The sequence below is a fragment of the Nerophis ophidion genome, linkage group LG16 (assembly GCF_033978795.1).
Source record: "Nerophis ophidion isolate RoL-2023_Sa linkage group LG16, RoL_Noph_v1.0, whole genome shotgun sequence".
In the NCBI taxonomy this organism is placed as follows: Eukaryota; Metazoa; Chordata; class Actinopteri; order Syngnathiformes; family Syngnathidae; genus Nerophis; species Nerophis ophidion.
Genome location: NC_084626.1, coordinates 40,520,001 through 40,542,754, shown reverse-complemented (window position 1 = coordinate 40,542,754; position 22,754 = coordinate 40,520,001). Strand labels below are relative to the sequence as shown.

At 42.6% G+C, this 22,754-nt stretch overlaps 2 protein-coding genes across 3 annotated transcripts in view; one reads left to right on the top strand and one right to left on the bottom strand.

Annotated features, from left to right (window-relative positions):
• The window catches only part of LOC133535403 (U3 small nucleolar RNA-interacting protein 2-like), an 11,459-nt gene extending 6,000 nt beyond the window's left edge, over window positions 1–5,459 (bottom strand). Inside the window, exons 1-10 of one of the 2 annotated variants that reach the window (XM_061875225.1) lie at window positions 4,777–5,459; window positions 4,316–4,674; window positions 4,117–4,202; window positions 3,934–4,046; window positions 3,794–3,858; window positions 2,275–2,316; window positions 2,082–2,208; window positions 377–501; window positions 209–301; window positions 34–134 (exon numbers count right to left, since the gene is read on the bottom strand). In XM_061875225.1, coding sequence (XP_061731209.1) covers window positions 34–134; window positions 209–301; window positions 377–501; window positions 2,082–2,208; window positions 2,275–2,316; window positions 3,794–3,858; window positions 3,934–4,046; window positions 4,117–4,202; window positions 4,316–4,399 — 836 coding nt within the window. In that variant the 5' untranslated portion in view covers window positions 4,400–4,674; window positions 4,777–5,459. The remainder of the gene's footprint in view (window positions 1–33; window positions 135–208; window positions 302–376; window positions 502–2,081; window positions 2,209–2,274; window positions 2,317–3,793; window positions 3,859–3,933; window positions 4,047–4,116; window positions 4,203–4,315; window positions 4,675–4,776) is intronic. The other variant, XM_061875226.1, reaches the window with a different exon arrangement.
• Window positions 4,777–22,754, top strand: LOC133535404 (uncharacterized). The gene is made up of 6 exons (XM_061875227.1): window positions 4,777–4,940; window positions 5,123–5,289; window positions 5,360–5,507; window positions 16,823–16,998; window positions 17,068–17,296; window positions 21,820–22,754. The coding sequence occupies exons 1-6, from the start codon at window positions 4,823–4,825 to the stop codon at window positions 21,984–21,986; spliced, it is 1,005 nt and encodes a 334-aa protein (XP_061731211.1). The 5' UTR covers window positions 4,777–4,822; the 3' UTR covers window positions 21,987–22,754.

The following is a 22,754-nucleotide window of genomic DNA, read 5'->3' as shown; positions in this document are numbered from 1 at the left end:
TTGCCCACGGGGTGTGCATTTGCGTTAACTCACAGAGTCTCCACGTAGGCATTTTCATCTACGTTCCACACTTTGACGGAGCGATCGTGTGAGGCGCTGTACAGGTCGTGAGTACCCTTCCTGAACGAGATACCCTGGAAAACAAACAACAATGTAACAATAATTACACCGTGAAATCCTTTGCTGCTCTTTTTGTTAAGCGACATACCGACACGGGGCCTTTGTGTCCTGTGAACTTGTAGAGATGTTTGCAGGTTTCAGCCTCCCAAATCATGATCAGCTTGTTCATGTCCCCAGTGGCCTGAAAGGAGAACCAGGTTAAACTTTTTTCAGAGCTCACTGCTACTCTTCAGTCTTTAATGTCCCGCGTCCTCACCAAGTATTTGCCATCTGAGGATATGGACATACACAGGATGTGAGCTGTATGTCCAACATGGCAATCCTCCGTACCTTTCCTTCCACCAGGTACAACTCGCAGCTTTCGACCGCTATCAACATCCCCTTATAACACAAGAGAAAACAAATATTTGTTTCAAATGTATGTTTGATAGCAGTGGAATACTGCAAGTCTTTTTTCATAAAATGCCGTGAATGGTGTAGGTGTCAAGGGGTCAGGTCCTTCCCAAAGTTGTGACGTAAAAAAACCCAATAAAGATCTCGCAGAATAATCGCAAGATTCTCATAGACCATAGGTGCCCATTAGGGTGATCGATCCCCAGGCGTTGAAAAAATGTTACCAAAAATCACCCAACATCAATCTTCACTATGACGCCACATGGGTCACTTGATTGTCATAAACGGCAACCGAGCGTATTGGGAAATGGCGCTGGCTGGTGTGAGCTCAGTATGAAGGAAATCACGACCGTCAGGAAGGCGAAAAACACTTGTTTAAAGTGTGAAGACCAACTGTTAAGTTCCTGTCTTCACAATAAAAGTGCTGCTCTAACCTGCCTGTGTTAACAAAATGCGGGACTCGAGAAGCTAGAGCAAGCTAAAAAAAAGAAGGGAATCTACATGCATTTAAAATTTGTTGTATTTGTTTAAACACCTTTAACATGTTAATTAGACACACAAACACACACACACAAGTGAATGCAAAGCATACTTGGTCAAGGGCCACACGCACGCGCATGTTGGTCCAAATTAACACACAAGTGCAGTTACCTTTTATTTCTACAATACTTGCTTGTGGTCTACATCACATGTAATGGTGGTTCTAAGGTCAAAACGTTGCATAGATTATGTTTTACAGCAGGGATGGGCAAACTACGGCCGGTTGGTCTTTTTAATCTGGCCCGCCAAATCTTAGAACAAAATTAAGCAAACCTTTGTTTTGAGAATTGCCGCAACAAAACTGATACTAGACTTTGTCGAATTGGCAAAAAAGGGTGATCAACAACATTGCTCCCACTGAAAGAGAATGTGTTAACCCTGTAATACCCTTTGTGTTTTTCTTTGAGGTTCTGATATGATATTGTTGAAAATAGATGTATAGCCAATGTTTGGGAAGTCTACTCTCAAAAGATATGATTTGCTTTGAAATTCATCGCAGGCCCGTCTGTCGAATTTCAAGAAGATTGCTCGCCCCTGTTTTACAGTCTTCAAAAGAGACTCTTTTTGACCGCTTCTACAGGATGTGCCGTTTTGTCGGCAGTCTTTTTTACGTGCCACCACGACTGTCTCTCCTCCCCGTCAGCCATGTTGTAGTTTTAGTACTCAAAAAGCAAGTCTACCAATGGATATATGTTAGAACTCTACGCTACTTATTAGAAATGGCAAAAGCAGAGGATGCATGTGCAAGCTAATATGCCCCCCAACAGGAGGAAAGAGAAAATAAATGAACTTATTGATTACAATGTCAGACTACAATGACTTGTGCAAAGCCCAAAGAACAAATTCCAAAACGGCTTTTTTGGAGGCAGTATGAAGGAAAGCAAGATTGTTTTATAAATATCTCTGCAATGTCTCCAAGGTTTGATTTCAAATTTTCAAGACTTATGAAGATCCTAAACACACAAAAACTGGTACCAATAGGTAAAAAACGATGGTTTTGCATAATTGGTTCCCTTTAAAGTACTCACACTTAATGATGGAGCAGTCTTTAGCAGCTGAGAAGATGCTTTTGTCATCGGGACTGATGACGAGGCAGGTGATAGGCAGCTTATGTCCTCTTAACAGACGGATTTCAGAAGCATCGGGTGGCAGTAGCTAAAGGACAAATAAAAAATGTAAAAGAAACCCACCTCTACCATGACAACTGTTTATAATACTTACATCTTTGGCAATAAATCGTTGAAGTTTTCCTTTTTGTTCAAGCTGTAAAGAACAACACAATGAACACACACAATTATTTTCCCTGTATGTGAATTGCTACGGAGCCCCGAAAGGGACGTGGATCTTTTGCGATATCTCGCAATACTTTTTGCCAGATCTCGCAGAAGGTGTTTTTCCTATGTCAGTGAACCGGTAGTGAAACAGACACATCGATGGAGGAGCGGGAGCATGCGGGAGCCTACCCATCAGCTATGCTCTGTTGTGGGACCATAATACGATTTGATGTCTTTATATGTTAGGCCGATATTAAAATAGAAATCAATAAACTTCTCCCACGGATGATGGGTAGGCTCCTCCATCGCTCTGTCTGTTTCACTTCCGGTTCACTGACATAGGAAAAAAAACATTTTGCAAGATCTCGCAAAACATTTTTTTGCCTCCATGTCCCTGTAAGGGCTGGCTTAATAGAATAGCTAATACTGGGGTGCCCATTACGTTGATCGCGAGCTACCGGTCGACCACGGGGGGTGTGTCAGTCAATCGCCAGCCACGCTTTTAAAAAAATAGACCTAAAAAATTAGCGATCATCAATCTTCACCAAGACGTCACTTGATTGACATTCACGGCACCCGAGGGTCTTGTGAAATGACGCTGGCTGCTGCGAGATCATTATTAAGAAAAAATGACAGAGAGGAAGGCGAGAAACACTTTTTATTTCAACAGACTCTTGCGCCATACCTGCCGTCAAAAGCCTAAAGCCCGACTGCCCATTTCCTATCTTCACAATAAAAGCCCTGCTTCATTTTGCCTGCGCTAACAAAATAAAGAGTCTCGGAAAGCTGGCGTGCACAAGCGATCGCTTGGAAAGCTTTCCGAGACTCTTTATTTTGTTAACGCAGGCAGCATGAAGCAGGGCTTTTATTGTGAAGATAGGATATGGGCAGTCGGTCTTTAGGCTTTTGATGGCAGGTATGGCGCGAGAGTCTGTTGAAATAAAAAGTGTTTCTCACCTTCCTCTCCGTCATTTTTTCATAATAATGATTTCGCAGCAGCCAGCGTCATCTCACAAGACCTTTGGGTGCCGTGAATGTCAATCAAGCAAGCTACGGAATTTCCCGCCAATGTTTTTCTTGTAAAGTGTATGGAAGCTGGATAAATAAGATGCCAAAAACCAACCACTTTCATGTGGTATTGTACAGACAGGAGGACTTATTTTCTCCTCAATTCGAAAATGTGGGCGTTATCATATAATGTCTGATTCCAATCAATGCAAGTCATCAGAATCAGGTAATACACCAACTTATATTATTGTTTTCATGAAAGAAAGACATTTATATGTGTTACACATGCTTGTATAATCATTAAACATTTTTTGTTTGTTAGCAAAAACGTCTCTTTCATAAATAGATAAATATAAATGATATATATGAATGAGGTAGATCCCCTCAATTTTGGTCAATTGAAAAGTAGCTCACCTGGAGAAAAAGTGTGGGCACCCCTGAGCTAATACAATTCTTACCACTTCTTCTTGAAGCCTCCCAGCAATCAGATCAGTCTCAAACGACTCGTCTTCTGCCTTGTTTTCTGCAAGTTAAGACAAAAGCAAAGGCGATGTAGACATGTACTGGTATAGCTTTAAGAGCTAAATATGAGGCTTACCTTCATCCTTCAGCTGATTGAGGTACAGTTTAGCCAACCTCAGCTTCTTCTCCTGTGGTGTCTCATCATATTCAGGTTCCTCTTTGGACTGCCTTTTCTTGCCAACTACGGGACTGATCACACAATTGTTGTTGTTGTTGTTAGAAGCAAAGCACCACTGTTTTACTTCACTTGTGTTTCTACCTTTCTCCCTCAGAGTCACTCGATATCTCTTCGTTATACTTGTTCTGTTTCTTGCTTTTTACTTTACCAGCTAAATCACCGTCACCCTATTTGAAAAATAATATATAAAAAAAAATCTGTGCATTTAAAAAAAAACAATTAAGTCACAAGCATGCGAGCAACATTTAGCCAGAGTTTGCTAGCAGCCCACCACACTTACCTTATGCTTGTTTTTTGTGGCATTTTTCCCCGTTTTTGCCAATTTATTTTTTTTCGACGTCTTTATAAAGAAAGACGAAGACATTGTGAAAAGCGTGAAGCCGAAATTAACACAAATCAAAACTTCCTCGGGTTTTAAGTCAACATTGGATCCACATGTGTACCACGCAGCTCAACCCAACTAGACAAACCAAGCGGAAGTAGTACTTGCTTCTCATTGGCTAAGGCACCGTTGAATCCTCCTTTTTTTTGTAAATCCTAAAATTCTATTGGTGTTTAAAACATCTCTGGGATGGCAGGAAATAGTCCTGGGGAAAAATACTTCCCCCTGGGAGACACGAGTCGCTACTTTTGTTCCGCCTGAAAAAGAATAATCAAACAACAAGCTTATTCATTCCACTTTCACCTTGCACATATTCTAAATAAATCCAACACGTTTCCTATATTAATTTTGCTTCAAACCTTTGGTGCTGCTGATAAAAAGGTGGACATTAGGACCCCAGGATCCATGCACTGTACTACTGCAGTAGTACTACTACTTCCTCCACTACGCAGTATTACCATTTATTGCATTGTCTTTGTCCTCTGTGGGTCTCGTTATTCGTCAAGGCAAAGTGAAAGGCCAGGTGAGCCTTATTTAAAACATTTCCGCCACTAAAAGGCATATATGGCTTTTAATCCAGATGGAGTTTCTGTTTGTGTCTGGGAGCTAATTAAATAGCAGAGGAGGGTCGAGCTGAGGAGTTAACTTTCCATCTTGGTGTGAGTTCAACTGCCCTCCTTGACCGAATGAGTCTTCTCCTCGCAGGTTCTCCTCGAAGCCTTATGCCGCCCAAGAGAGAAGCCGGAGAGTCTCCATCTCAAGCACCGGCAAAGATGTTAAAGAGTAACACGGTCCCAGAGGAGGCTAGTCCAATGGAGGACAAGTTCGGCTTGAACGAAGAGTCCGCTTACTCTCCCTTCCTCGGCACCGAGGTGCGATGAGGTTTAGCTTCCACTGCGCATGAACATGTCAATATACTTTCCCTTTCTCTTTCGGCTGCAGGAATTTGAAGAGATCGAAGTAGGTTCGGGTCCTGGCGTCAGAACCGACACCATCAGCCTGCTGATGAAGATAGAACAGCTGCAGGCCCAACTCAAATATGAACGCAGGTGTCGAATTTTGGCAGAGAGAGAGCTGAGGGAGCTGAAAGGTAGGAGGAACGAAAGTAACACGTTGTTGTTTATTCACCTACAGTTGTGATCAAAATTATTCAACCCCCACACAATTTTGGCGTTTTAGCAAGTAGGACATTTATTCCGTATTTTGTTTATAGTCATATCAAATAAAGATGCATTAAATAGATAAATGGGCTTCACGGTGGAAGAGGGGTTAGTGCGTCTGCCTCACAATACGAAGGTCCTGCAGTCCTGGGTTCAAATCCAGGCTCGGGATCTTTCTGTGTGGAGTTGGCATGTTCTCCCCGTGAATGCGTGGGTTCCCTCCGGGTAGTCCGGCTTCCTCCCACTTCTAAAGACATGCACCTGGGGATAGGTTGATTGGCAACACTAAATTGGCCCTAGTGTGTGAATTTGAGTGTGAATGTTGTCTGTCTATTTGTGTTGACCCTGCGATGAGGTGGCGACTTGTCCAGGGTGTACCCCGCCTTCCGACCGATTGTAGCTGAGATAGGCGCCAGCACCCCCCGCGACCCCAAAAGGGAATAAGCGGTAGAAAATGGATGGATGGATAAATAGACAAATGCAACTTGAATTACATTATATTTTGTAATGTAACATACCAAACAGTGTAATTTCTCTTAATATGTCATTGACAAAATTATTCAACCCCTTGAAGATCATAACTCTTAAGAACAGAATTTGAATAAGGTATTTTCAATCAGGTGTTGAAAACACCTGTAAATGTGATTAGAACCATTACGAGCAACAATTAAACTGATTGAAAAAGACTGTGACGCTCAGTTACTTGTAGATGGTCAATGATGTATTTGCAACATGGTGAAGTCCAGGGAGTGGTCAAAGAAGTCAAGAGAGGTAATTTCTCTCTAATAAGAAAAGGATATGGATATAAGAAAATAGCAAAGACAGTACACATTCCAAGAGACACAGTTGGGAGTATAATTCGCAAGTTTAAAGCTAAAGGCACAGTGGAAACACTACCTGGGCGTGTGTGCAACTGCTGTCCGGTATTTCAATGTTTATTTATATAGCCCCAAATCACAAATGTCTCAAAGGACTGCACAAATCATTACGACTACAACATCCTCGGAAGAACCCACAAAAGGGCAAGGAAAACTCACACCCAGTGGGCAGGGAGAATTCACATCCAGTGGGACGCCAGTGACAATGCTGACTATGAGAAACCTTGGAGAGGACCTCTGATGTGGGCAACCCCCCCCCTCTAGGGGACCGAAAGCAATGGATGTCGAGCGGGTCTAACATGATACTGTGAAAGTTCAATCCATAGTGGCTCCAACACAGCCGTGAGAGTTCAGTTCAAGCGGATCCAAGACAGCAGCGAGAGTCCCGTCCACAGGAAACCATCTCAGGCGGATCAGCAGCGTAGAGATGTCCCCAACCGATACAGGCGAGCGGTCCATCCTGGGTCTCGACTTTGGACAGCCAGTACTTCATCCATGGTCATCGGACCGGACCCCCTCCAAAAGGGAGGGGGGGGACATAGGAGAAAGAAAAGAGGCGGCAGATCAACTGGTCTAAAAAGGAGGTCTATTTAAAGGCTAGAGTATACAGATGAGTTTTAAGGTCAGACTTAAATGCTTCTACTGAGGTAGCATCTCGAACTGTTACCGGGAGGGCATTCCAGAGTACTGGAGCCCGAACGGAAAACGCTCTATAGCCCGCAGACTTTTTTTGGGCTCTAGGAATCACTAATAAGCCGGAGTCTTTTGAACGCAGATTTCTTGCCGGGACATACGGTACAATACAATTGGCAATATAGGCTGGAGCTAGACCGTGTAGTATTTTATACGTAAGTAGTAAAACCTTAAAGTCACATCTTAAGTGCACAGGAAGCCAGTGCAGGTGAGCCAGTACTGGCGTAATATGATCAAACTTTCTTGTTCTTGTCAAAAGTCTAGCAGCCGCATTTTGTACCAACTGTAATCTTTTAATGCTAGACATGGGGAGACCCGAAGATAATACGTTACAGTAATCGAGACGAGACATAACAAACGCATGGATAATGATCTCGGCGTCTTTAGTGGACAGAATGGAGCGAATTTTAGCGATATTACGGAGATGAAAGAAGGCCGATTTAGTAACGCTTTTAATGTGTGACTCAAAGGAGAGAGTTGGGTCGAAGATAATACCCAGATTTTTTACAGAGTCACCTTGTTTTATTATTTGGTTGTCAAATGTTAAAGTTGTATTATTAAATAGAGGTCGGTGTCTAGCAGGACCGATAATCAGCATTTCCGTTTTTTTGGCATTAAGTTTCAAAAAGTTAGCGGACATCCATTGTTTAATTTCATTAAGACACGCTTCCAACTGACTACAGTCCGGCGTGTTGGTCAGCTTTAGGGGCATGTAGAGTTGGGTGTCATCAGCATAACAGTGAAAGCTAATACCGTATTTGCGTATGACGTCACCCAGCGGCAGCATGTAGATGCTGAAGAGTACAGGGCCAAGGACCGAACCCTGGGGAACTCCACGTTACCTTAACATAGTCCGAGGTCACACTGTTATGGGAGACGCACTGCATCCTATCAGTAAGATAAGAGTTAAAGCATGACAGGGCTGAGTCTGACATACCAATTCGTATTTTGATACGCTCTAATAAAATATTATGATCGACGGTATCGAAAGCAGCGCTGAGATCGAGGAGCAGCAACATAGATGACGCATCAGAGTCCATCGTTAGCAATAGATCATTAGTCAATTTTGCGAGGGCTGTCTCAGTCGAGTGATTTGCCCTGAAACCGGATTGAAAGGTTTCACATAGATTGTTAAACGCTAAGTGTTCATTTAGCTGCTCTGCAACAATTTTTTCGAGGATTTTCGAAATAAAGGGAAGGTGAGACACCGGTCGGTAGTTTACCATGAGGTCAGGATCGAGGTTAGGTCTTTTAAGGAGAGGATGAATAACCGCTTTTTTGAATGCAACGGGAACAGTGCCCGAGGAAAATGATAAGTTTATAATATTTAGCACTGATGGACCTAATAATACAAAAAGCTCCTTGATAAGTTTCCCAGGAAGTGGGTCAAGTAAACATGTTGTTTGTTTTATTCCATTTACACGTTGTAACAATCCTTCTAATGTTATTTCATCAAAACGAGAGAAACTATTTTGGATATTTGCAGTATCCGCCGTATATACAGTCGTATCTGTGTTACTATAACCCAGTTGTAGGTGGGACGCATTGTCTTTAATCTCTTTTCTAATAAGTTAAATTTTCTTATTAAAGAACTTCATAAAGTCATCTGCCGAATGGGTGGAGCTACTGGAAGGAGTCCCTTGTTGGGTTAGCGATGCTACTGTACTAAACAAAAATTTTGGATCGTTTTTATTAATGCGGATGAGATTTGAGTAATAATTAGTTTTAGCTAAGGTAAGCATGCGTTTATAAGTTATAAAACTATCACTCCATGCTTGATGGTGCACCTCAATTTTAGTCGTGCGCCATTTGCGTTCCATCTTTCTACATAATAATTTCTGAGCTCTAGTTTTTTTCAGTAAACCATGGTGTACGCCTTTTTGGAGCCTTTTTTAACTTCAGCGGTGCTATACTATCAATGGTTTCGCGCAGGGCGTTGTTAAAGTTGTTAGTGAGGTTATCAATAGAGCCCACATACTTTGGGAACGGTGCCATTACCGAGGGCAGTAGGTCCGCAAGAGTCGTCGTTGTGGCAGCATTAATGTTGCGGCTGCTATAGCAGTTATTATTATTATTAGCTTGCCGAACATGAGTCTGAACTTCGAATTTTATAAGGTAATGATCGGACATTACTTTAGTATACGGGAGTATCATAACTTTGGAAACGGTGATACCTCTGACAAGCACTAGGTCTATCGTATTACCGCTGCGATGCGTCGGTTCATTTATTATTTGTGTAAGACCACAGCTATCAATTATAGTCTGGAGCGCCACGCACGGTGGGTCCAATGGGGTATTCATATGGATATTAAAGTCCCCGATTATAATTATATTATCGGCGTGCGTCACTAGATCAGCAACAAACTCTGAGAATTCACTAATAAAGTCCGAATAGGGCCCTGGGGGGCGGTAGATAACGGCCAGGCACAGAGGCAGAGGTGTGGCAGACTTCATAGAAAGCACCTCAAACGATTTATATTTATTATTTAAGTTAGGACTAAAGTTAAAGTTTTCGTTGTATATTAGTGCGACACCCCCTCCCCTTTTGAGGTGACGGGCAATATGCGCATTCGTATAGTTAGGAGGGGATGCCTCATTTATCGCAAAAAAGTCGTCTGGTTTAAGCCAGGTTTCGCTAAAACCGATGACGTTAAGGTTGTTGTCTCTAATGACCTCATTGACTAATAACGTTTTGGGAGACAAAGATCTGATGTTTAGAAAGCCCATATTATAGGTAGTGGGCTGTTTTAAGGAGTTGTTGATAAAATTATCCGTAGTAGCAATATTAATAATGTTGCGTTTATTATGCGCAGTGTACTTAAAATAATTACGACCATATCTAGGAATTGATATGACGGGAATTTTCAGATTGTCTACTTGGCGCTGCGATAAACTGAACGCATCATAATTTGCCACCTCAGTAGAACGCATGTCTAACTCTGACGTAGTCATAGACACAGTAGAAAAAACATTTAGTGAGTTGTGTATTATTCTACGAAAATTGCTATGTGTACAGGGATCATCCAGCCTGGCGCTGGCTAGTTCTAGCTTAACTGACTCCATACCCAGGCTAGCAGGCTCTGTAATTGCCTGTGACCGGGCTTGCTCTAGTGCAGTTAGTCAAATGTGGCTCAATGCGAAGTCTATGTTCCGAGACAAGAGGATAGCGCCTTCCTGGTTAGGGTGAAGGCCGTCTCTCCTCAGCAAGCCAGGTTTCCTCCAGAAAGAGGGCCAATTATCAATAAACGTAAATCCCTGTTGTCTGCAGAAGCTATCCAGCCACTTGTTAAGAGAGACTAATCTGCTATACCTCTCATCATTGCCTCTCCCAGGCAGGGGGCCAGAGACGATTACTCGATGCCTGGACATCTTTCTGGTGAGATTACAAGCCCTGGCTATGTTTCTCTTTGTAATCTCTGATTGTCTCATCCTAACGTCATTGGAGCCAACGTGTATTACTATATTCGCATAACTAGTGGTGCGGTTAGCCTGCCGTACGTGTTTACTAGACCTGTTGCGAGTTAGCTCCCTAAGATTAGCTTCAATATCAGGTGCTCTGCCCCCGGGAATACACTTAATTGTGGCTGGTTTGCTAAGCTTTATGTTTCGGGTGATGGAGTCCCCTATGACTAAAGTGTGGTGCCCGGTAGACTGGGGTGTAGGACTAGCTAAAGGGCTAAATCTATTATGCGTCTCAACCGGTACACCGTAGCTTGTAGGCCGTTTAGGGCTGCTACAAGCTGAGCTAGTTAGCTCGCTACAGCTAACGCTAGTACATGTGTCCGCAACATCTAAAGTTACGAAATTACACTGCTCTAACTGGCGGACACGGCTCTCTAGCAAAGCCAACCTATCCATGAGTAAAGTGCACGAAGCGCAGGAAGCCATACTCACAGAAACTTTCCGTCGCCGAGTGGGGTGCCAGCTGTCTTCGGGAAGTGGTGGTCACGGTGGCGGGGGAGAAGCTTCCTTCAGACCGGCGCTGCCTTTCTCCGCTAGCCTCGTTAGCTTAGCAGCTAGCTAGCTGAGGGCGAAGTGGTGAGACAGAGATCGGGTGATTTGCAAGTTAAATTGAACTATTCGAGAAGTTGTAAATAAAGCTGCAAAACAGTTAAAATCACACAGATAGAACGATACTTAGCTTTTTTGCAACAAGGGCAGTCAGCGAGCAGTCATTTGAAGCGTACAGTGGTGAAAACCCCACAGGTAACAGCTGAGGAACTACAACAGGACATTGCAGAAGGGGGAACGCAGGTTTCGTCCCAGACAATAAGGCGTGCACTACGAGATGAAGGCCTCCATGCCAGAACTCCCAGGCGCACCCCACTTCTGACTACCAGGCACAAGAAAAAAAAGACTCCAGTATGCCAAAAATCATCTGGAAAAACCCCAAAGGTTTTGGGAAACTGTTCTATGGAGTGATGAGACAAAACTGGAACTCTTTGGGCCTATAAATCAACGTTATGTCTGGAGGAGAAAAAATGAAGCTTACAAAGAGAAGAACACCTTTCCTACTGTTAAGCATGGTGGAGGGTCAATCATGCTCTGGGGCTGTTTCTCTGCCTCAGGTACCAGGAATCTCCAGCGCGTTCAAGGCATTATGAATTATATTTCCTACCAGGATATATTAGCTGCAAATGTCATGAAGTCAGTGATGAAGCTGAGGCTTGGGAGACGCTGGACCTTCCAACAGGACAACGATCCCTAGCATACCTCCAAATACACATCAGAGTGGTTGCAGGAGAAGGGCTGGAAGACTCTGGAGTGGCCTTCACAGTCACCAGACCTAAATCCTATAGAAAACCTGTGGTGGGACTTGAAGAAGGCAGTTACTGCACGCAAGCCTAAGAATATGAATGAACTGGAGGCCTTTGCCCAAGAGGAATGGGCTAAAATACCTGTAGATCGTTGCAAGAAGCTTGTGTCCGGTTATGTATCACGTTTGAAGGATGTAATTACTGCCAAAGGGTGTTCTACTAAGTACTAAAGATGCATGTAACTAGGGGGTTGAATAATTTTGTCAATGAGATATTAAGGAAAATGTCCTTTTTTGGTATTTTGTAAAATACAGTGTTACAATATAAGTTGCATTTGTCCATTTGACACATCTTTATTTGATATGACTATAAACAAAATACAGAATAAATGTCCAACTTGCTAAAACACCCAAATTGTGTGGGGGGTTGAATAATTTTGATCACAACTGTAGATCAGTGGTTCTTAACCTGGGTTCGATCGAACCCTAGGGGTTCGGTGAGTTGGCCTCAGGGGTTCGGTGGAGCCTCTTCGTGTAAATAAAAACTTCTCCCTATCAGCGTATTATGGATACAATGTTCCCAATAATGTTCCATCTGATTTGCAGGAGTGTAATTAGTTGTGAGTTCATCCACTATGTTGGTTTTGTTCTTGGAACAAGGTGATGTTCATCCACGGTTCATTTTGTGCAGCAGTAAAAAAAAAAGCATATAACTTTGTCTTGAATTCGATAAAATATATATATATTTTTCACTAAAGAAAGGTTCGGTGGTTGCGCCTATGAAACTGGTGGGGTTCGGTACTTCCAACAAGGTTAAGAACCACTGACCTAAATTTATATGCGCCATAAGTTCACTCCTGATCTGGAGTTTTGATTTTGATTGATTGATACTTTTATTAGTAGATTGCACAGTTCAGTACATATTCTGTTCAATTGACCACTAAATGGTAACACCTGAATAAGTTTTTCAACTTGTTTAAGTCAGGGTCCAGGTTAATCAATTCATGGTACATGAGATCGACATGCGGATCGGTGCGGCGTCTTTAGTAATGCGGACGTTGTACCGATCCGTTGTGGTGAAGAAGGAGCTGAGCCGGAAGGCAAAGCTCTCAATTTACCGGCCGATCTACATTCCCATCCTCACCTATGGTCATGAGCTTTGGGTCATGACCGAAAAGATAAGATCAAGGGTACAAGCGACATAAATGAGTTTCCTCCGCAGTGTGGCGGGTGAGAAGCTCTGCCATTCGGGAGGAACTCAAAGTAAAGCCGCTGCTCCTCCACATCGAGAGGAGCCAGATGAGGTGGTTCGGGCATCTGGTCAGGATACCACCTAAATACCTAAGGGAAGACTATGTCTCCCGGCTGGCCTGGGAACGCCTCGGGATCCCCCGGGAAGAGCTGGACGAAGTGGCTGGGGAGAGGGAAGTCTGGGCTTCCCTGCTTAGGCTGCTGTCTCCGCGACCCGACCTTGGATAAGCGGAAGAAGATGGATGGATGGATGGTACAAATATATACTATCAGCATAATACAGTCATCACACATGTTAATCATCATAGTATATACATTGAATTATTCACATTATTTACCGCCTTCCGCCCGATTGTAGCTGAGATAGGCGCCAGCGCCCCCCGCAACCCCAAAAAAAGGGAATAAGCGGTAGAAAATGGATGGATGGATGGACAATTTTTTGGGGGGGGATGAGGAGCTTTGGTTGATATCAGTACTTCAGTCATCAACAATTGCATCAACAGAGAAATGGACATTGAAACAGTGTAGGTCTGACTTAGTAGGATATGTACAGCGAGCAGAGAACATAGTGAGTTCAGATAGCATAAGAGCAAGTAAATACATTAGAAGTACATTTGATTATTTACATTAGGTTATTTATAATCCGGGGAGATGGGATGTGAATGGAGGAGGGTATTAGTAAAGGGTTGAAGTTGCCTGGAGGTGCTGTTTTAAAGCGGTTTAGAATATATATAGAGATGCACTTACTTTTACACCTGTTGGGAGTGCATTCCACATTGATGTGGCATAAAAAAAGAATGAGTTAAGACCTTTGTTAGATCGGAATCTGGGTTTAACCTGCTTTATAAGTGCATGACAAAGTGGATAGGAAAACCTGGCTCTCTTGGATTGAGACTTTTATTAGTAGATTGCACAGTTCAATACATATTCCGTACAATTGACCAGTAAATGGTAACACCAGAATAAGTTTTTCAACTTGTTTAAATCGGTCTTTGACCACACGTTCAATTTATAACAAGTACGGGGGAGGCTTAAACTTCTCATGCCTCAATCGATTAATCCAACGATAAATGAAAATAAACATGAACTTTGCCGGTGTTCTGGAAGAGTTTGCCATCCAATGCTACGTTGCATGCGCACTTGCAAATTAACCGTAAAATAAACAAAACGTTGATATCCATCCATCCATCCCTTTCCTACCGCTTGTCCTTATTTCGGGGGGACAGGGGGTGCTGGAGCTGCATTCGGGTGGAAGGCGGGATACACCCCGGACAAGTCGCCTCCTCATCGCAGGGCCAACACAGATAGACAGACAACATTCACACTCACATTCACACACTGGGGCCAATTTAGTGTTGCCAATCAACCTATCCCCAGGTGCATGTCTTTGGAAGTGGGAGAAAGCCGGATTTTCCGGAGGGAACCCACACAGTCACGGGGAGAACATGCAAACTCCACACAGAAAGATCCCGAGCCCAGGATTGAATTTAGGACTACTCAGGACCTTTGTATTTGTGAGGCACATGCACTAACCCCTGTTCCACCACAACAAATACTGTATAATGGAGGAAAATGTATTCCCACTCGGGCCGGGCTAGTAAAATCATGGCATAATAATTTATGAATACAACTATGACAACTTCACCTTGTTTTCTTTGTTTTACTTTGGCCCAAAATAGAACAAGCACATTATAAAAAAAGACATATCACAATATAATCCTTTTAACAAAACATTTCAAGTTAGTTGAAAATTCTCAGGAAAAAAATGGTGCACTTTCAAAAACACCATGATGAACACAATTAACTTAGACTTAACATCAGTGTATCTACAAAGCAAGTCAACTCTAAGTCACAGCCCATCTAGGATTGAACAATAGACATAATAAAGCATATATAAAAACTCTTCTATGCATCTACCACCGCATTTGGACGGCGTGGAGCAGTGGTATAGTGGCCGTGCGTAACCCGAGGGTCCCTGGTTCAATCCCCACCTAGTACCGACCTCGTCACGTCCGTTGTGTCTTGAGCAAGACACTTCACCCTTGCTCCTGATGGGTGCTGGTTAACGTCTTGCATGGGCAGCTCCCTCCATCATTGTGTGAATGGGTAAATGTGGAAGTATTGTCAAAGCGCTTTGAGTATCTTGAAGGTAGAAAAGCGCTATCCAAGTACAACCCATTTAATTTGTCATTTCCCCTGTTCACTTTCTTTAAATTTGCACAGAAGACAATTATTTTCACAAACTATATCAATGTGCAGTGTCTCATGCAGCATTTTAAGTCGGGTTACCAATTTTATATTTGCTCGCCCCGGTATAAACTCTTTGCTTGCCCAACACAGTTGGTATTGCGACATCCAGTGGACACATTAAGAAAAACAGTTTCTTTAAGTCAGGGGTCCTAGACACGCGGCCCGCGGGCCGCAACATTATTCTGCAGCCCCCACCTTTATATGAAAGTTTAATGTTAGTGCGGACCGCAGGTTTTATATGAATGGCGCTTGACAGCGTTGTATGCGGAGCTGAAGGAATCTACCAATCATGGTGTGGTATATGGCTCTCGAGGGCGGAACAAGCAGAGAAACATTTTGCTGCTTTTCCACTAGACCCGCAGGCCCTCCTCCTCCCTCGCTCGCTTGCTCGCTCTCTGTCACTGTGTGTGTGTGTCTCTCTCTCGCTCCCTCCCCCGGCGCCGCTGTAGCAGTCCGGGCCGGGGAGACGAGCGGTCCGAGCAACAATACCAAACCGTGGCGCGCTGGACCCCAGCGCTGATACTCCAACAGAGAGTCGCTGGGCGAATCGGACGTGTAACACGTTAGTCGTGACATTAGGCAGTTCGGGGATAATTGTGCTACCGTGACTGTAAACTCCATGGCAAGATGATTTTTGTCATTTGGGTCCAAAATGACTCTTTCAACATTCTGGGTTGCCTACCCCTGCATTAGTGGAAAAGCGGCAAAATGAGTGAAAGCAACAGTAAAATTGCCGTGGAGATGAGGGTTTTCTTACGTGCCTGGCTGCAGTCACGCCGCGACACCTGTCCGTGAGTAATAACAGTCCCCGATAACCTGGAACAATTCAAACCATTATTTGTCTTTTTTTATTGTTTAATTTGCATTGCTTCACATTACTTAATTCTCATTTGGTTCATTTTTTTAATATTTTATTTTATGTTGAAAATAAAAAATAGACATTTAAAAATATTGTTTTAGAAGAAATCTTTTCCTGCGGCCCAGCCTCAACCAGACTCTGCATCCAGTGGCCCCAAGGCAAACTGAGTTTGAGACCCCTGCTTTAAGTTAAAAATGCAACTCAATTTTACACTGACTCATCTCGCGGGCCAGATCGAACCCGTTCGAGGACCTGATCCGGCCTGCGGGCCGCATGTTTTATATCCCTGGTTCAGGCCATATCACCAATCCCTATATTTATTTTATTTTGAAAGTATTGTGTGAATGTTGTCTGTCTATCTGTGTTGGCCCTGCGATGAGGTGGCGACTTGTCCAGGGTGTACCCCGCCTTCCGCCCGATTGTAGCTGAGATAGGCGCCAGCGCCCCCCGCGACCCCAAAAGGGAATAAGCGGTAGAAAATGGATGGATGGATGTGCTAGAGTCTCTTAGCCTAACCACATGCTAGCACTAATAATAATGTTGTGACGCTCTGTGCAGAGATGAACACGCTCATGATGCAGATGAGACACACGGCTCACGAGCTGCGAGCCACTTTGGATCACGTCCTCCACGGCGGCGACCCGGTGATGGCGCCGCACAACTCTCAAGACGAAGCCATGTCTTTCCTGGCGGAGCACGAGGCTGACATGGTAGCGGTAGGCGACATGCCGGAGGTCAGCGCTCGTTCGCCCGTTGTCGTCACGTTAAGCTCTTGCCACAGACCGATTGTTTTCTACCCTTAGGACAATCACGACTTCCTGTACCTCGCCGAGAACCTCAGAGTTCCAAGAAATCTTTATGAGCGCGTGGCAGAAATTGCAGACTACAAGAAGTACACCTCAGCGCTGCTAATGATGCTTTTTGACAGAGAGACCTTGGCCACGCACTCTCTGCAGGGACGTAGGAACACCATCACTGGCGAGGAGTGCCACAAACCTCAGCTGCCGCCAGAAATCCTCAGAAGTATCATCGGTAGGTTTGTAAGCTTTTTTGGTCAATACAACTATATGGCCGGTATGAACTCCCTACTCTGTCTCAGCATTAGAAGTAGGATTCAAAGCAATTTAAACACCTGCGAATTTACTCCTGACAACAAATACTGTGGCTCAGTAGTGTTTTTAGCCTCCACTTGCCCGTATGCGCTTTCTACAATATCCACTTTAAGCGAGAAAAATGACATCACAGCCTTGCGTAATATTTGTGCATGTACTCTAGACAAGTGTTTTTTAATCACTGTGCCGTGGTACACTAGTGTGCCGTGGGAGATTATGTAGTTTCACCTATTTGGGTTAAAAATATTTTTTGCAAACCAGTAATCATAGTCTGCAAATTATGTGTTGTTGAGTGTCGGTGCTGTCCCGAGCTCGGCAGAGGAACCACGTTATTCTCCTCAATATCAGTAAGTGGCAGCAGGTAGCTGATTGCTTTGTAGATGTCGGTTTGTGGTGATCACAATATGCAGACGACAGCGGGAGGCAACGTACAGGTAAAAAGGTATCTTAATCCTTAGACCAAAAATAAACAAAAGGTGAGTGCCCCTCAGAAAAGACATTGAAGCTTTGGGAAGGCAATGTAGAACAAAACTAAAACTGAACTGGCGACAAAGTAAACAAAAACAGAATGCTGGACGACAGCAAAGACTTTTGGCATGTGGAGCAGACGGCGTCCACAAAGTACATCCGTACATGACATGATAATCAACAATGTCCACACAAAAAAAGATAGCAAAAACTGAAATAGTCTTGATTGCTAAAGCAGGTGCGGGGAAAATGCTCAAAGGAAGACATGAAACTGCAACAGGAATATACCAAAAAATAGGAAAAGCCACCAAAATAGGAGCGCAAGACAAGAACTAAAACACTATTCATGGGAGCACAACTAACAAACTCCAAATACGTCACAGCGTGATGTGACAGGTCGTGACAGTACTTTGAGACGAGCTATATTGATCCATGGTTGTTTAAACTCTTTATTGTCTACTGAGTTTAATTTCTTAATTAATTCTGCTGGTGATGTGCCGCCAGATTTTTTTTAATGAAAAAATGCGGCTTGGTTCAAAAAATGTTGAAAAACATTGCTTGAAACAACTCATACTTTGGCTCAGTGGTGTGTATAGCCTCCATTTGCCTGTGCGCGCCGTTTTTTCCTACTCATTTTGGCGATCCTTCTTTAACGATGCCACAGAAACATGAGTTTTATGCCACTCCTTCTTTGTCTCTTTTTGTCCACCAACCTTTTTATACTGTGTGCGAATGCACAAAGGTGAGCTTTGTTTATGTTATTGACTTTGTGTAGAGTGCTAATCAGGCATATTTGGTCAGTGCATGACTACCAGCTAATTGATGCTAACATGCTATTTAGGCTAGCTGTATGCATCATTATGTCTCATTTGTAGGAATATTTGAGCTCATTTAATTCCTGTATGTATTTAATTTATGTCTGCATTTCTCTTGACATATTATCTGTATGTAATATTGCCAACATTTCTGATAGTGCTTTGTGTGCCGTTATAGACCACAGCAAACGTAACCCAGCTTGCATATATTGTTATGAATCCATTTCCTTTAAAGGCCTACTGAAATGAGATTTTTTTTATTTAAACGGGAATAGCAGGTCCATTCTATGTCATACTTGATAATTTCACGATATTGCCATATTTTTGCTGAAAGGATTTAGTAGAGAACATCGACGATTAAGTTTGCAAGTTTTGGCCGCTAATAGAAAAGCTTTGCCTTTACCGGAATTATGTGCGCGTGACGTCACGGGTTGCAGGGCTCCACACATAATCACATTGTTTATAATGGGAGCCACCAGCAGTAAGAGCAATTCGGACCGAGAAAGCGACAATTTCCCCATTAATTTGAGCGAGGATGAAAGATTTGTGGATGAGGACGTTTAGAGTGAAGTACTAGATAAAAAGAAGAAAAAAAAGAAAAGGCGACGGCAGGCGCCGTTTCAGATGTAATTAGACACATTTACTAGGATAATTCTGGAAGATCCCTTATCTGCTTATTGTTTTAATAGCGTCTTAGTGAGATTCTAAAGACATACCTGAAAGTCGGATGGCTGCGGTGAACGCCAGTGACTCTCAGAGAAGCCAATGGAGGAGCCAAGATCACAGCTGCGTTTTTGAGCTGCAGGAGTAAGTCCCATAATCCACTGAAGTCTCCGGTAAGACTTAGTATCACAATTTTCCCATCCAAAGACATGCTGGTTGACGTAGAGAAAACATGTTTGCTTGACCGCTCTGTGTTAAAGCTTCACAACAAACAAAGAAACACCGGCTGTGTCTCGGTGCTAAAGACAGCTGCAATCCACCGCTTTCCACCAACATCATTCTTCTTTATAGTCTCCATTATTAATTGAACTAATTGCAAAAGATTCAGCACCACAGATGTCCAAAATACTGTGTAATTATGCGATTAAAGCAGACTACTTATAGCTTGAATCGGGCTGGAAAATAATGTCCGCTAAAGCAGACGACTTTTAGCCGCGAGTCGTGCAGCGCTAATATTTCCTTACGGTCCGTGACGTCACGCGCATGCGTCATCATTCCGCGACGTTTTCAACAATAAACTCCGCGGGAAATTTAAAATTGCAATTTAGTAAACTAAAAAGGCCGCATTGGCATGTGTTGCAATGTTAATATTTCATCATTGATATATAAACTATCAGACTGCGTGATCGGTAGTAGTGGGTTTCAGTAGGCCTTCAACTTGGACACACACATCTTTACCTTTGGCCATTCGAAGCCAATAATTTAAAGGCGTTATAACACCCTCTGAGAAATTTTACTAATGTTTTCTAATGTTGTAAAATTGCGTGGAATAAATATTACATATCAACAAAGAACATTTGTGTCAGCCTGCGACACAAAGTCATTTTGATAGTAGACTAATATAGACACTTATTTCATCTGTTGACTTCATTATATCACTTATAAAAGGCTTTTAATTTTTTGCGGCTCCAGACAGATTTTTTCTTTTTGTATTTTTGGTCCAATGTGGCTCTGTCAACATTTTGGGTTGCCGACCCCTGATCTACAGTATCCTTGCTGAAGGATCATAGCACTTACTAGGCGGCCAATCAGATTGCAGTCATGTCACAGCTGCTAAAAGTTTAAAGGGGAAAGTACCAATGATTGTCACACACACACACACACTAGGTGTGGCGAAATTATTCTCTGCATTTGACCCATCACCCTTGATAACCAACCCCCTGGGAGGTGATGGGAACAGTGGGCAGCAGCAGTGGGCAGCAGCAGTGGCCCCAATTCCAACTCTTGATGCTGAGTGCCAAGCAGAGAGGTAATGGGTCCCATTTTTATAGTCTTTGGTATGACTCGGCCGGGGTTTGAACTCAAGCTACCGATCTCAGGGCGGACACTCTAACCCAGGGGTCACCAACGCGGTGCCCGCGGGCACCAGGTAGCCCGTAAGGACCAGATGAGTCGCCCGCTGGCTTGTTTTAAAAATAGCTCAAATAGCAGCACTTACCAGTGAGTGAGCTGCCTCTATTTTTTCAATTTTATTTATTTACCAGCAAGCTGGTCTCGCTTTGCTCGACATTTTTTCATTCTAAGAGAGACAAAACTCATAGAATTTGAAAATCCAAGAACATATTTCAAAGACTTGGTCTTCACTTGTTTAAATAAATTCATTCTTTTTTTTTTTTTTAACTTTGCTTCTTATAACTTTCAGAAAGACAATTTTAGAGAAAAAATACAACCTTAAAAATGATTTTAGGATTTTTAAACACATATACCTTTTTACCTTTTTAAATTCCTTCCTCTTCTTTCCTGACAAGTTAAATCAATGTTCAAGTAAATTAATTTTTTTTATTGTAAAGATTAATAAATACATTTTAATTGAATTTTTCATTTTTGCTTCTGTTTTTTCGACGAAGAATGTTTGTGAAATATTTCTTCAAACTTATGATTAAAATTAAAAAATATATTCCGGCAAATCTAGAAAATCTGTAGAATCAAATTTAAATCTTATTTCAAAGTCTTTTGAATTTCTTTTAAAATTTTTGTTCTGGAAAATCTAGAAGAAATAATGATTTGTCTTTATTAGAAATATAGCTTGGTCCAATTTGTTATATATTCTAACAAAGTGCAGATTGGATTTTAACCTATTTAAAACATGTCATCAAAAATATATATTTATTGAGAGAAATCATTAAGATGATCAATGTTTCCACAAAGATAAATATCATTAATTATTAAGAATAACATAGAGTTAAAGGTAAATAGAGCAAATTGGCTATTTCTGGCAATTTATTTAAGTGCGTATCAAACTGGTAGCCCCTTGCATTAATCAGTACCCAAGGAGTAGCTCTTGGTTTCAAAAAGGTTGGTGACCCCTGGTCTAACCACCAGTTAAAGCTTGCTACGGTCATTGAGGCAACGTTATAGTCATCAGTTCTTTTCGTTCTCAATTTCTAAGCATTGACTTTTCTTTTAAAAGCATCAACAAACGCGTCTCTTCTTCCAGATCACGTGGCGGGTAAGTTTGCCGTGGATAGCAGCCAAATCAAAACAGCCATCAGGACCAAGTTGAACAACGAGGACAAATTGTTGAAGAAGAGACTTGGCTTGGTTAAAGAACACAAAACTGGCATGGATGCGGCGTCACTCCTGGCTGAAAACTCATCGATATGATGTCTTCCCCGGCCTTCATCCTCTTCGTCTGCCTGTGTGTGTGTGTGTGCGTGCGTGCGTGTGTGTGTACCGTAACTGTGAAGAGGCGCCTCTGCTAATCTGGAATGTTCACTAGACAAGTAGTGCTTGCATTAGGTTATTTTCTAACTATTTTATAGGATGCACTTTTTAACAAAAAAAACATGTAGAAAGTGTTACGTAACTTGGAGACCGACACAAAGTGTTTGATGTTTAGAACTCCACAAGTCTCCTATTGGAGGTGTGCACACGTCAAGTATCCCCTGCTGCGCTGACAAGAACACTATTGACTTTTACACCTCTCACTGACCACGTGAACACCAAACCTCACAACTTTTATCGTCTTCTGTCCCAGCGAGAAAAACTGCTGGCTCTGCATTGGCGGTGCCTGAAGGAGCCCAGGTCGAAGACGGGTTTTAACCCCTTTTTCTTAAAAGTAATACTTAAGCTGGATATTCACTGTTTGACTCATCAGCCGCATCATTAGCTACACCTGCCCAACGATACAAATAGATAACAATAATCATGTTTTACATCTGAAATTGGTGTCTTCCAATGTATAAATCTTTAAAGGACCAAGTTTCCTGCTGGTTAGTGCTGCTACACTATCATAACAACACAGGCAGGTGTACCTAATGTTGTGGCCATGCGTGTGTATATATGCGCACATAAACGATATCCGTTTGTTGTCTTTTTTTTGTCTTTGTGATTCACTACATATGTGCCAATAATAAACTTTAGGACGAGTTA